Source organism: Saccopteryx bilineata, chromosome 4 (assembly GCF_036850765.1).
Source record: "Saccopteryx bilineata isolate mSacBil1 chromosome 4, mSacBil1_pri_phased_curated, whole genome shotgun sequence".
NCBI classification, from domain to species: domain Eukaryota; kingdom Metazoa; phylum Chordata; class Mammalia; order Chiroptera; family Emballonuridae; genus Saccopteryx; species Saccopteryx bilineata.
Window position 1 is genome coordinate 288,958,233 of NC_089493.1, and position 12,171 is coordinate 288,970,403.

At 64.0% G+C, this 12,171-nt stretch overlaps 1 protein-coding gene across 3 annotated transcripts in view; it reads right to left on the reverse strand.

Annotated features, from left to right (window-relative positions):
• Window positions 1-12,171, reverse strand: part of CACNA1H (calcium voltage-gated channel subunit alpha1 H) — a 64,695-nt gene that overhangs the window by 2,255 nt on the left and 50,269 nt on the right. Inside the window, exons 16-34 of one of the 3 annotated variants that reach the window (XM_066275372.1) lie at window positions 11,941-12,149; window positions 9,879-10,289; window positions 9,250-9,350; window positions 8,954-9,077; window positions 8,804-8,872; window positions 8,487-8,671; window positions 8,194-8,320; window positions 7,882-8,007; window positions 7,546-7,635; window positions 7,136-7,328; window positions 6,542-6,559; window positions 5,105-5,256; window positions 4,105-4,214; window positions 3,730-3,863; window positions 3,485-3,555; window positions 2,113-2,191; window positions 801-922; window positions 286-727; window positions 2-162 (exon numbers count right to left, since the gene is read on the reverse strand). In XM_066275372.1, the coding sequence (XP_066131469.1) occupies window positions 2-162; window positions 286-727; window positions 801-922; window positions 2,113-2,191; window positions 3,485-3,555; window positions 3,730-3,863; window positions 4,105-4,214; window positions 5,105-5,256; window positions 6,542-6,559; window positions 7,136-7,328; window positions 7,546-7,635; window positions 7,882-8,007; window positions 8,194-8,320; window positions 8,487-8,671; window positions 8,804-8,872; window positions 8,954-9,077; window positions 9,250-9,350; window positions 9,879-10,289; window positions 11,941-12,149 (2,924 nt within the window). The remainder of the gene's footprint in view (window position 1; window positions 163-285; window positions 728-800; window positions 923-2,112; window positions 2,192-3,484; window positions 3,556-3,729; window positions 3,864-4,104; window positions 4,215-5,104; window positions 5,257-6,541; window positions 6,560-7,135; window positions 7,329-7,545; window positions 7,636-7,881; window positions 8,008-8,193; window positions 8,321-8,486; window positions 8,672-8,803; window positions 8,873-8,953; window positions 9,078-9,249; window positions 9,351-9,878; window positions 10,290-11,940; window positions 12,150-12,171) is intronic. The other 2 variants (XM_066275374.1, XM_066275373.1) reach the window with 2 other exon arrangements.

Sequence of the window (12,171 nt, forward strand, 5' to 3'; positions counted from 1 at the left end):
CCTGTCTGCAGAGCAGGCGGCTAAAGCTGGGGGAAGGAGCTGTGCCCCGAGGGGGCAGGTTGAGGAGGGCGTTGCTGCCTCTGGCAGGGGAGGAGGAAGCTGAGGGGACCTGGAGGGAGGTGCAGGACTCCACAGGTGGTGAGTGCTCGAAGCTGACCAAGCCTGCGGCAGGAAGGCATCTGAACCAGGCAGCTGTCGCATGCCTGGAGTCCTCCCACCCATCTGAGTCCCCCTGCTATGTCCTCCCACCTGCCCAAGCCCCCCAGCTGCCTCCGAGGGTCCTACCGGAGGAGGCGGGGCCCACGTAGGTCTCCATCTCCACTTCCTGCAGCGGGTGGGGGTGGGGGTGGGGGTGGGGGGCTGAGGCAGGCGCCACCGGCCGGAACATGTAGCTGTCGTTGGGCAGCGAGAGCATCCTGGACACAGACACCTTCCGAGCCACCAGGAGGTTGGGGGTCTCGGGCCCGGCGCTCGGGCTCGGTGGGGCTGCAGGCCTGGGTGGAGGTGGGGATCCCTGCGCCATCTCCAGCTCCAGCTCAGCGTCCAGCTCGGCGTCCTCGCGGGCTTCCTTGTTGCTCTCCTCCAGGTGCTTCATGAGCACGGCCACCACCACGTTGACCAGAACGAACTGGGCCACCAGCACAAAGGTCACGAAGTAGATGGGCGAGATGGCCGGCAGGTAGGTCAGGCAGTGTTTATCCTCGCGGGCGCACTCCCGCAGTGTGTCCTGTGGGCGAAGGGGCTGCTGCAGGATGGTGCGGGTGGACCCCCCCCTCCGTCCACCCGGCTCGGGCCGGTACCTTCATGATCCCATTCCAGTTGTCCCCCGTGGACACGCGGAACAGCGTGAGGAAGGCCATGCCGAAGTTGGAGAAGGTGGCATGCCTGCTCAGGCCCTCACACGGGTTGTCCTCACTGCACTCTGCAGGGCAGAGACCCGCCTGGTCAGCCACCCTGCCGGGGGCACGGTACATGCTGGCCTAGGAGGCCCCGAGACCCACTGCGGGCCCCGCCCCTTCCCCGGGGGGCAGGTCGTGCTCCCCTGGGCACTGGGCAGTAGCTTAGCTTGGGGCCCTGGCGGACGGGCACCTGCAGGAGACACCTGGGGGAGCCTGTCTCTCCCAAACAGGGTAGGGGGGCTCCTCCTTGGCGTGGGGCTGCCTGAAGCCCTGCTTGTTCTGGATCTAGGGCCTCCTGGGTGCACAGGCCAAGCCCTTGGTGCCAGCCAGCTCTGGCACAGGCCCAGGAGATGGCACTGCTTGCTCTCCAGGCCCCTCCTGGATCAGTACACCCTCAGGCCTCAGTGGAGTACTGGGGCCACCCTGGAGCATAAGACGGGGCCACCCTGAGGCATAAGTCTGGGTGAGGGGGGGCAGGAGTCAAGCCTGGGAGCTGGGGCACCAGCTGTCGGGTCCCAGGAGCCCCCTCTGGGCAGACCCCAAACTGACAACCATTTCAGCCACCTCACAGACAGGCCTACTGGAGACTCCTGGAAGCCACTGAGTAGTCAGTAACAAGTATTCAGAAGACCCTGGCAGGAAGGGGAAGGGACCCCACAGGAACTGGGCTTCCAGAGAGAGTCTCCACCTGTCCACTGCCCAGACTGGCCAGAGAGAGTTTAAGGAAATCCTTGGTGACAATTAAAAAGGACATACTGCAGCTTTTGTCCCCTGGGGACAACATGCAGATTAGGGTGACGTGTGCGCGATTGCATGGGGACGCTTGCTCAGGCTCACATGTGGCCCTGCCTTCCTCACTGGGGTATGAGCACACGCGTGTGTCCACAGGCATGCCTGGGTGTGTGCGTGTGTCATGGGTCTGGCACCACCACGCTGCTGTGTGTGCCTGCTGCTGTGCTGGCCATGCACAGGGAAGGGCTGGGGACGCAGGGGCCCTGCCTCAGCCTGGCCAGCGTCCCGAGCTGTCTGCAGGCCGTGTGCGTGTGCGTGTGCATGCACGTGTGTGTGCCTGCTGCTGTGCTGGCCGTGCACAGGGAAGGGCTGAGGACACAGGGGCCCTGCCTCAGCCTGGCCAGCGTCCCGAGCTGTCTGCAGGCCGTGTGCGTGTGCGTGCATGTGTGTGTGCGGCTGCGCCTTCCCGGCCCCCGCTCACCGAGCCTCCCGAACAGCTCCACTCCCAGGGCAGCATAGATAAAAAACAGGAGCATGAAAAGTAGGCCGAGGTTCCCTACCTACACAGGAGAGAAGCAGAACGAGGTCAGGCCTCAGCCCCGCCTGTCGCGCACTCAGTGCCCGGTGCCACCGGCCACCCTGACCCCACGCTCCTGCCAGGCAGGAGGCCGAGTCCCCAGAGCCAGCCTTCAGGCCTGGTTCTTAGCCAGCCCACCCCTGCGGCCCTGGAGCTCCCACGGTCCCTAGGGGCTCCCTGTCCTGCCTGGTGCTCAGGGTCTGTCCTCAGCCTCTCACACTCATCCTGTCCCCAAGACCGCCCCTGTCCCCAGCACCTCGGCTCCCCGGGGCCTACGAGGCCCAAGGTTCTGGCAGACTCTGTGTGGGGCCCGCCTCCAGCCTCGGGGACCCCATGCCGAGGCCAAGCCTGAGCTCTGCAGGTTGAGTGACCCCTGCCCAAGGCTCTACCATGACGTTCACTGACCTCACCTCCCAGCACTTACGCTGCCCTCCGGGCAGGGCCCCTGATGCTGGGGCCTGCCTGGGCCCAGGCTGCCCACCCTCCTGCACCAGGCAGGCCCAAAGAACCTCGGGAACTGTAACTCAGGGCCAAAGAGTGCTGCTAAGAGGATGCGTGCGGGCTGGCTGCAGAAAGGAGCCCCTGGAGGGCTGCACGGGCACGTCTGTCCCACGTGTGTGGACAGACAGGTCACGGATGAGTAGGTGGTTGAGAGACAGGTGCTAGGTAGACAGGCAGCTGTGGGGGTGAGCGGCTGGCTGAATGATGGACAGATGGACAACACATGGGTGGCTGGGTGGATGCATGGCTGGTTGAAAGGGTTACAACCACCGACAGATGGACATATGGCTGAACAGGTTGGGTTGGCAGAAGAACTGGATACTACACAGATGGGGTTTCTTTTAGTTCAACAGGCCACAAAGGATCAGGGTGGAGACTGTGGGGGCACAGGGAAGGAGGACATGGGGCCTGAGTTAGCTCCAAAAGAGGAGAGAGGCTGTCAGCCGACACCTGAACCGTGGATGTGGTCCTTGGACCTCAGAGAAGCCCACCTTGGCCGCATCCCCTGCCCGAATCCCACTGCGTCCAGCACTGGACGAGGGAGACAGGCATAGGGTCTGTTTTCCCCCGAGGACTGAGGCTCAGAAGGCAGACAGCTGTCTCCCTTCCAGCACAGCCATTATTCCCTGCACACAGAAGAGTGATAAACACGGTTATCACAGGTGCAGATGACCCCGTGAACGAGTGAATGAGTGACAGCGTGTGAGGCCCATCCTGCAGCCTTGTCTTCTTGGAGGTGTCTGTAGCGCCCATCCTGGGGCAGCTGTCCGTCTACCTGGGGCAGGGCTTGAACCACCGTGTCCAGCAGGGCCCGCATGCCTGTGGCCATCTTGAGCAGCTTTAGCACTAGGGCCAAGAGCTGAATATTAGGGAAAATCGAGGGCCTGGGCCAGCCTGACCCTTCCCCAGAACCCCCCCCCCCCGTCCCTTACACTCCCGCCACCAGCACCAGCCACTTGCCGAGGCCTGGGGCACACCAAGGGAGGAGGTCGGAATGGCCCCGGGCCCCGCAGTGCCTACCTCTGGCGATGCGGAGCACACGCATGATGCGGATGATGGTGGGGTTGATGGGCAGGGCCGCATTCATCTCGATCTCCTCCAGCGTGATGCCCATGATGGACAGCAGCACGATGGCCAGGTCCAGCTGGTTCCACCTGGGCAGCCCGGCGGGCTCAGTGTCGGGCTGCTTCCTCCCCCCACCCAGAGCCCTTCAGAGCAGGCGTCACCTCCCTAGCACCCTGGGAGTGTCCAGGTGTCACCTCTGCTCAGCACTGTCACCTTTGCAGACAGAAGGCAGGGACCGCTGAAGGGAAGAGCTGCTGTTGCTCTCACCTGCCTCCTCCCCCAAGAGCTCCATGAGTCCTTCACGGTGCCAGGTGGACCCAGCCCACGTACCTGTCCTTGAAGAATCTCCGGAACCCAAACGCCACCAGCTTCAGCACGGCCTCAAAGACGAAGACAATGGTGAACACGTAGTTGCAGTACTTGAGGGCCTCGTCCAGCGACTGGGGGCAGAGCATCGGGCTGCGGAGGCCACCCCGCCCAGACTGCCCCCCCCACCCCCCACCGTAGCACTAGGCACCCCAGCACCTGGGTCCTGGGCACCCTGCCCGTCTCTCTCCTGTACCAGGCTGGGTGCCTCCAGGACCGGTCTCGAGGCCCAGCTGCTGAACGCTTACTGTATGTGGGTCTGTGCCAGGAAAGTATTAGCTGGATTGACTCTTGCAGCATTTTGAGGACAACCTCAGGTGGGGGGTGACCTGCCCCTCTGAGCCCAGCCTCCTGGCCCCACCCTGACAAGGACCCCATCCACAGCCTGGACAGGGGCAGCCCATGCCAGCCAGAGCTCAGCTTCCCGAAAAGCTGAGCAGATTCAGACGCAAAGGCTGATACCGAGACCCCACCCTTCCCATGGTAGGGGATGGGCATGTGCGGGGGTGTCCTTTCTTTAATGAAATGACGGCAATGCAGATGTAATTGGAGCAGAACACAAAGCTGATCATTTATGCCCATCTGTCTCCTGCCAGCCCTTCCTGTCTGGTTTTTTCCTAAACTGTAAAATCCACAGCCCAGGAAGCTGGACTCAGAGACACTTCGACATGGAACCACTCGTGGGGTGGCCAGGCCCTCCAGGTCAGGTGACCCTGAGTGTTTCAACTGATGTTAAGAGAAGGAGGACCCTTTGTTCAAACCACACCCCATGAATACCAACCAGTAAGGGCTCACCCAGGGCTGTAAACCTAAGACCCCCCCCCCCCACCCAAGTTCTTGGGGTAGCACTTCCTGATGCAGACCACCCACTGGGTGCCAGACCCCACCCACAGCCCTCCAGGGGCGCATGGCCCACGCTGGTCCTGGAGGCAGGGTGGGCGGGGTCTCGCGCCCCGAGCCCCACCTTGGGCTGATTGTAGTGCTCCATGGACATGGTGATGACGTTGACCCCGATGATGAAGGTGATGAAAAGGTCGAGGTAGTGGCTGGTGCACAGCGAGTGGATGGAGCGGCGGGTGGGCGAGTAGTCGGCGTAGTAGGGCCGGCGCTGGGCCTCTGCAGGGAGAGGGCGCCTGTGACAAGGGCTGGGTGGCAGGGGCGAGGCTGGGGATGAGCCCGGGGTCAGGTGTGGGGGTTTGCAGGAGGGTGGAGGAGGGGATTTCTCTCAAAAAGGGGGGCCCATTCTAGGTAAGAAGTGGCCCCCTGTGAGTCTGGCTCCTCTTGCCTGATGGACAACCCAGGGTGGGAGGCCTGGCTATGAGTGCGCCTCAGGGGCAGGCTACCCACCAACCCCATTGGCTGTGGGGGCCCTGGCCTCAGGGCAACCCCAGGAGCGGGCCTGGAAGCTAAGACTCCACCAGGCCCTGCCCCAGGGCCCGACCCTGCCCTGCCCCCACCCTGCAAGCAGCTCCCAAGCTGGGGCCCTTGAGGAATTCTAGGCTGGCAGAGGGGTTCTGAGACGCCTACATGATGAGGGGTGGGCAGATGGGAGCTTTCTCAGGGAGCAGGGTGACCTGTCCGCCCCGACACCTTGGTCTCCCTGCTGTCTGGGCATGAGCTGCCCTCTGGCCACCAAGCCCAGGGTCCCTCCCCTCTTAGTCTTCCAAAGGGCTAGTGACCACTGCCTTTGTCTGGGGTCTGATGGACTTCTGGTCCATTTGATGGCCATCACCTGGGGAGGTCATGCATTCACCAACTGGTCTGTCTGCACTAAATGCTCTCCCTGCTGTAACCCTTAGGGCGTGTCAGTGCCCACTGAGCTCCCACTGGGGGAGGACGCAGCTGCCACCACTGCACGTGAGGACCGGCCTTGGCCACAGAACGCACGGGTGAGGGCCAGGGGGTGAGAGCTGTGGCTGTTCCAGGGCCTAGGAGGGCAGGGCCGATGGGACTGACCCCGACCTGGGACCCTCATGCTCCTAGCTCTGGCATGCAGTCACTAAAGAGGTCGGCTCAGCTTGCGCAGCCAAAGAGGCCGGCGGCCTGGACGGCCGGGCCAGCACTGAGGACACGGAGCAGCCACGAGCCGGCAGGCATCCCGAAGCGCCACAGGGAAGCAGTCAGGCATGCAGACTGAGCAGAGGGCCACACACGAGCTCGCAGGCAGCAGCGTGGACACCAGGCAGGCGAGTGGACAATCCTTCCTCCCAGTGGTGCCTGGCGCCCAGCCCTGGCCATCCTGTGCCCACCCTGCAGCAGACTCCAGCAGGACTGGCACCCGCCTGCAAGTCCGCCCTTCCACGTGGAAGTGGCAAAGGGGTGAAGGCCAGGCTAGCTCACAGCCCCGTGCAGAGCCTGGCAGAAGCAAGAGGCTTAGGCATGCGGGGCAGGGGGCAGGTACCTGGGTTGGGCAAAGTGCCTGGAAAGACAAGGAGATGGTCTGAGCTGGCTGCGGTTGGGTGGGACACTCAGTGGTCCCCTCCTGCAGGAAGCCCTCCTGGTTCCCAAGCTGGGCAGGGCCTCCTTAAGACCCTGCCTCGGACAGCTTTGTTTGTTGCCCCCTGTGCCCTAAGAACTCATGGGTGTGAACCCTCTTGGCTAACAATGGGGGATGAGGACTGGGGGGTCTCATTCATCTCCTGCGCCACTTGGGAGGGGACCCCTGCCTCCTGCTGCAGCTGCCCTCCTCTGCCCGGCCTCTTCTTGAAGGCCCAGCCACCATGCAGGCCCAGGCAAGGCGGGCAGCACACAGAGCCATTCGGCGAGCCTGAGGCTGAGGCTGGGAGGCCGAGGGGCGCAGGGCCAGGCAGGGGGCTCTGGACGCCAGCTGCACTCGAGTGCGAGGAAGACCCAGCCTCCAAGCCCGCCGCCGGGCTCGCCCCTGCCGGCCCACTGCTCACTGCTCTCCCACAGGTGCGCGGGTACCGGGTACCGACTCGCCTCTGCCCCTTGGGCGCACGGGTACCGACCCGCCTCTGCCCCGCGGGGGCCTTACTCCTGCGTTTCCTCTCCAGGCGCCGCTGCCGCTTCTCCTCGCGCCGCCGCGCCTCCTCGGCCTCCTGGTGCTGCCGGCACTTGTGGAAGTTCTCCACCACGACGCCCACGAACATGTTGAGCACGAAGAAGCTGACGATGAGCAGGAAGGAGATGAAATACAGCAGCATCCAGGGGTTGTGGTTGGGCACTGGCTGCAACACAGGAGGCCGCGTGGGTCTCTGCTGCCCGAGGGCCCTTCCGGGGACAGCCACACCCCCCAGGGCCCGAGAAGGGGGGCCCATGACATGGAACTCTCCAGGAGTTCTCAGAGGTCAAAGGTGGCTTCCTGGAGGAGGTTCCCGGAGATGACCCAGAAGCTACCCACAAGGTCCACTTGGAGGGCCAAGGCTGCCCACGGCCTGCCCGCACCTGCTGGTCTATGCCCACGGCGTCCAGCCCGTCATACATGATGTTCACCCAGCCGTCCTTGGAGGACAGCACGAAGAGGGACATCAGCGCCTGCAGGGCCACAGCAGGAGTGGTGACCGCTCAGCGCTGGCCCTGCCTCCTGCGTGGGAGACCGCACGGGCCTCCCCCACAGCAGACCAGCCCCTGGCTCTAGAGCCCATGGCTCTGCCCTTCTCCTTTCAGGAGACCAGGCTGAGGCCACCACAGATTACCTGGACGCAGACCTCAGGAGACCTCTGGCCCTGTCCTCAAGTCCCCGCCTCCCCTCCCGTCCCGGTCCGCCCTCACCCCGCCCACCTGGCCCAGATTGTCGAAGTTGTACTTGCGCCGCACCCAGCGGTAGTGGGCAGCCCGGCACTCCGCCCTGGTGGAGATGTTCCTGGTGTCAGCGCCCTCGCAGTAGTAGAACTTGCCCTTGAAGAGCTGACAGGGCAGGCGGTCACCCAACGGGCTGACCCTGTGCCCCCCGGCCCCCCAGCCTCCACAAGGGGCCTCTTGGGGCAGCAGGGTGAGGCGAGGCTGGCCTTTCTGGGGCTGCCCAGTGGCTGCAGACTACACCACGCCACCGTCTCTCAGACAGGACATCCACAGACAAGCGGGGATGCCCACCTGCACCCCCAGGATGCCAAAGATGATGAAGAAGGCGCAGCAGATGAGGACGATATTGCCGATGGGCCTGAGGGACGATATCAGGGTCTCCACCACCAGCTTGAGGCCCGGAGCACGGCTGATGACCCTGTCCAGGGCAGAGAGGGCCTGTTGTCGGGCACGCCGAGGGAATGGCCGCTGTGCAGAGGGCCTAGCTCATGCCAAGACCCCTAGACCCAATCCTAGCCCTGCCCCTCCATCTGTCTTTATCCCCTCTCCCGGTCCAACCCCATCCCCCCACCCCTTCGGCCCACCTCAGCGGCCGGAGCGTCCGCAGCAGGCGCAGCACACGCAGGATGCCCAGGATCTTGGCACCGCTGGCAGAGGCCATGGCCACGACGATGTCAACCAGGGACACCAGGACCAGGAGCCCGTCCAGCACATTCCAGCTGCTCTGCAAGTAGGCGTGCCCGCCCGAGACCAGGCCTAGGGCCACCACCTGCCCAGGTGCAGAGGAGGAGCAGCGCAGGTCTGAGGGGCTGCAGCGGATGGGGTGGGGGGGCACAGGGGCACAGCAGGGGGGTGTGAGGCTGGAGGACAGACCCCGGGGCCCTCCCGGAAGTGCTGGTACCTTCACCATCATCTCAGCCACGAAGATCGCCGTGAAGATATAGTTGGAGACGCTGAGGAAGACGCGCTCCTGTGGGGACAGGCTGGTGGGAGGGGGTGGCTACACCCCAAAGCCCCCTCCCCCTCCCCCGGAAGGAGAAGAGGGCCTCACGGTGCTGCCTGGGTCGATGTCCGGCCTCTCTAGGGCGATGGTGATGCAGTTGAGGAAGATGAAAACCAGAACGACGTGATCGAACATCTTGTGAGCGATGATTTTCTGGCATGAGGCACGGAACCTTTGGGACCAAGGGCACCGGATGAGAAGTCCGGGGACAGCACTGCCCAAGCCCTTCTTCACCCCAGTCCCAAGAGGGCAGCAAGCATGAGACCCCGGGGCTCGGGGAGCTCACTGACTGGTGGGGAAGGGACCCAAAAGGGTGGCGTCTCCCCCACCCGTGGACCCCGTACCTGTTCTGTGGGGAGAAGAGGTATAGCGCCCAGAGCTCCCGGCTCCGACACCACTCAGGCTGATAGGGCTCCAGCACCTTGCGCAGGCGTGAGCAGCAGTTCTGGGGAGAGGGTGCAGCTCCTCAGGCCCGTGCCAGTCTCCCCCAGCCCCGTCCTTCCACCCCTGGGGCCCCAGCTGACCCTCCCCACACAGGCAGCGGGTGAGTGACCCAGCCTGGGGGTCCACGGGGGCAGGTGAGTGGGTGTTCTCAGGCTCCTGCCCAGACAGGTCCCCCAAGCTGTCTCCTGCCAGCGGAACTGCCCCGGGCAATGAGGGGAGTGCCTCACCGAGAAGGGGGCCCCACTCTCCTCTCTTCCACCCTCGAAGGCCCATCAATGGCTAAAATCTTGGGGTTCAGAATGGCTCTCAGCTGGAGACGGGGCCGACCCTGGGGCCAACCCCACTCCAGAGCTCCCAGGGATCAACTGAGCCTCATCAGCTGGGTCAAGTCCGGCTTACCTTGTCTGCCTCCTCCCCTTTCTCCTGAGGAACCCCCACCCCCACCCCCACCCCCACCCAGGATGTTCAGACTCTGCTCTGGGAACCAGCCCACGACAGGATGGGGGCACAGGCCTCGACCCCAACTCACATCTTCCATGTCATCATCAAACTCGGCTGGGTCTTCCTTGTGGCTGTCTATGCGCAGGAAGAACTCGCTGGGCAGGGCCAGCATCTGCCCATTGCAGTCATGGAGCTTGGTGGGCAGCAGGGTGGCTGGCCGCAGGGGATGCATGTCGAGTGTGCCACGGTGGTCCAGGGACTCGGCCCGCCGCAGCGGGGTGGTACGTGAGCAGGGCGAGCCCCCTGCCCTGGGCCTACCGTCCTCAGCCTCCTCGTCCGTGCTGCCTTTGCCCTCGCCGGACAGCAGGGACTCCCGCTCCCCGCACTGGCTCCGGCGCTTGAGGCTGGGTGCGCGACCCAGGCTGTTCCAGCTCGAGCGGCGGCTACTCCAGGCGCTGTTGGGACCCCAGTGAGCGCAGGGCGAGCTGCGGAGGCTGGACTGCAGGGGAGAGGAGAGGGGCAGGAGGGGCCAGTCCCCAAGTACCCTTCAACATCGCAGGCCCCAGGGCACCCAGCTGCAGGGGCCTTTCCCCAACGGGGGCATCCCACGGGTGGGATTGATGTGGATCACCGCTAACACCTGTGAGTGATGTTCATACGTGCGGACCACCCTGCTAGGGAGAGGCCGCAACCCCGCTGTCCCAGGGGGACGCCTAGGGAGGGGCCGCAACCCCGCTGTCCCAGGGGGACGCCTAGGGAGAGGCCCCAACCCCGCTCTTCCAGGGGGACGCCTAGGGAGAGGCCCCAACCCCGCTCTTCCAGGGGGACGCCTAGGGAGAGGCCCCAACCCCGCTCTTCCAGGGGGACGCCTAGGGAGGGGCCGCAACCCCGCTGTCCCAGGGGGACGCCTAGGGAGAGGCCCCAACCCCGCTCTTCCAGGGGGACGCCTAGGGAGAGGCCAGCAACCCCGCTGTCCCAGGGGGACGCCTAGGGAGGGGCCGCAACCCCGCTGTCCCAGGGGGACGCCTAGGGAGAGGCCCCAACCCCGCTCTTCCAGGGGGACGCCTAGGGAGAGGCCCCAACCCCGCTCTTCCAGGGGGACGCCTAGGGAGAGGCCAGCAACCTCGCTGTCCCAGGGGGACGCCTAAGTTGCAGAGCAGGTTTACAATGAGCTGCAGAACCACAGCCGGCCAGTGTCACGGCTGGGCAGGCCTCCTGCCGGGCTGGGGCTGGCCGCTGTGCCCGCTGGAAGGCCGGAGGGCACGCGCAGGTCATTAGCGGGCCTGCGACGAGCTGCTGACCATCCTGAGACACCCCAGACGACTCTGATCTCTGTGCTAGGGCCCCAAGTCAATTTCTAATTGGCAGACTCTGGCCTTGTGAAGAGAAGTGTGTCTGCCGTCTTACAAGATGAAGCACCTTCAGTCCAGGGACTTACCCTGCTGCGCCCATCTTCTCTTCTGCTATCACGTCACTTCCCGGCTCTAGCGTGAACTGAGGTCCCATCCTGCTAAGCCGTCCCTGCCCACCTCTTTCGTGGCTACAATACATCTCGTTGCTAAGTCACCTGGCCCACCCAGGCTCACCTGGGCGATTATTAATGTTACTGATAGAAGACTTCCTCCAGGTTCATATCCCACCCCCTTCTGTTGTGAGCTTGTCCTGCTCTGCCCACGCCTCCTGGGGCTAGGAACGGCATTTCCAGGTTTTTATGGGAAGGCCCCGTGGGACACCGTGGATCCTGACTCATGGAACCCGACCCCTGCCTCCGTCATGTATCATGTGCTGTGTTTACGCCTGTTTGCCTCTCTTTCCTGTTGTTCTGTCTAATCTATGCTCTGCCACCTTTTATCTTTAATTGCAATTTGGAAGATAAACTTCCTGCCTGACATTCTACTGGAGAGAAAGGATCAAAGACGCATTTCCAGATCTGGTCTCTCTGTTCCTCCCATAAGCACAGCAACTGCTCGGTTTACAGAAATGAAAGCATCCGGGGCCAGGGACACATGAGGCAACGATGGGGGCAGGTGTGTGGACCTTTGGGGTGGGGGTGTGGCGTATGGGACCCTCATCATCTTTGGGAAGGCCACAGGGGCTGGATGCATGGAGCCTGAAGGTGCCCTGAGGCTGGAGCAGGGGACAGTCCCTACCAGAGACTTCTGGTCTCCCAGCTGGGGGTCCACCGAGCTGCTACTGCCACGCCGTGAGTCCAGGAGGTTATGGACTGTTTCCAGGTTTGGAGAGCTCTTGGGGGTGGGCATGGGTGTGGCCGCCGTGCGCATGATGACAGGTGGGGGCAGGCTGCCCTGGCCCTCCAGGTGCCCGTTGGGGGTCACGGCCAGGGAGTACATCTTCATCTCTGGAGGGGGAGGGGGCTGCTC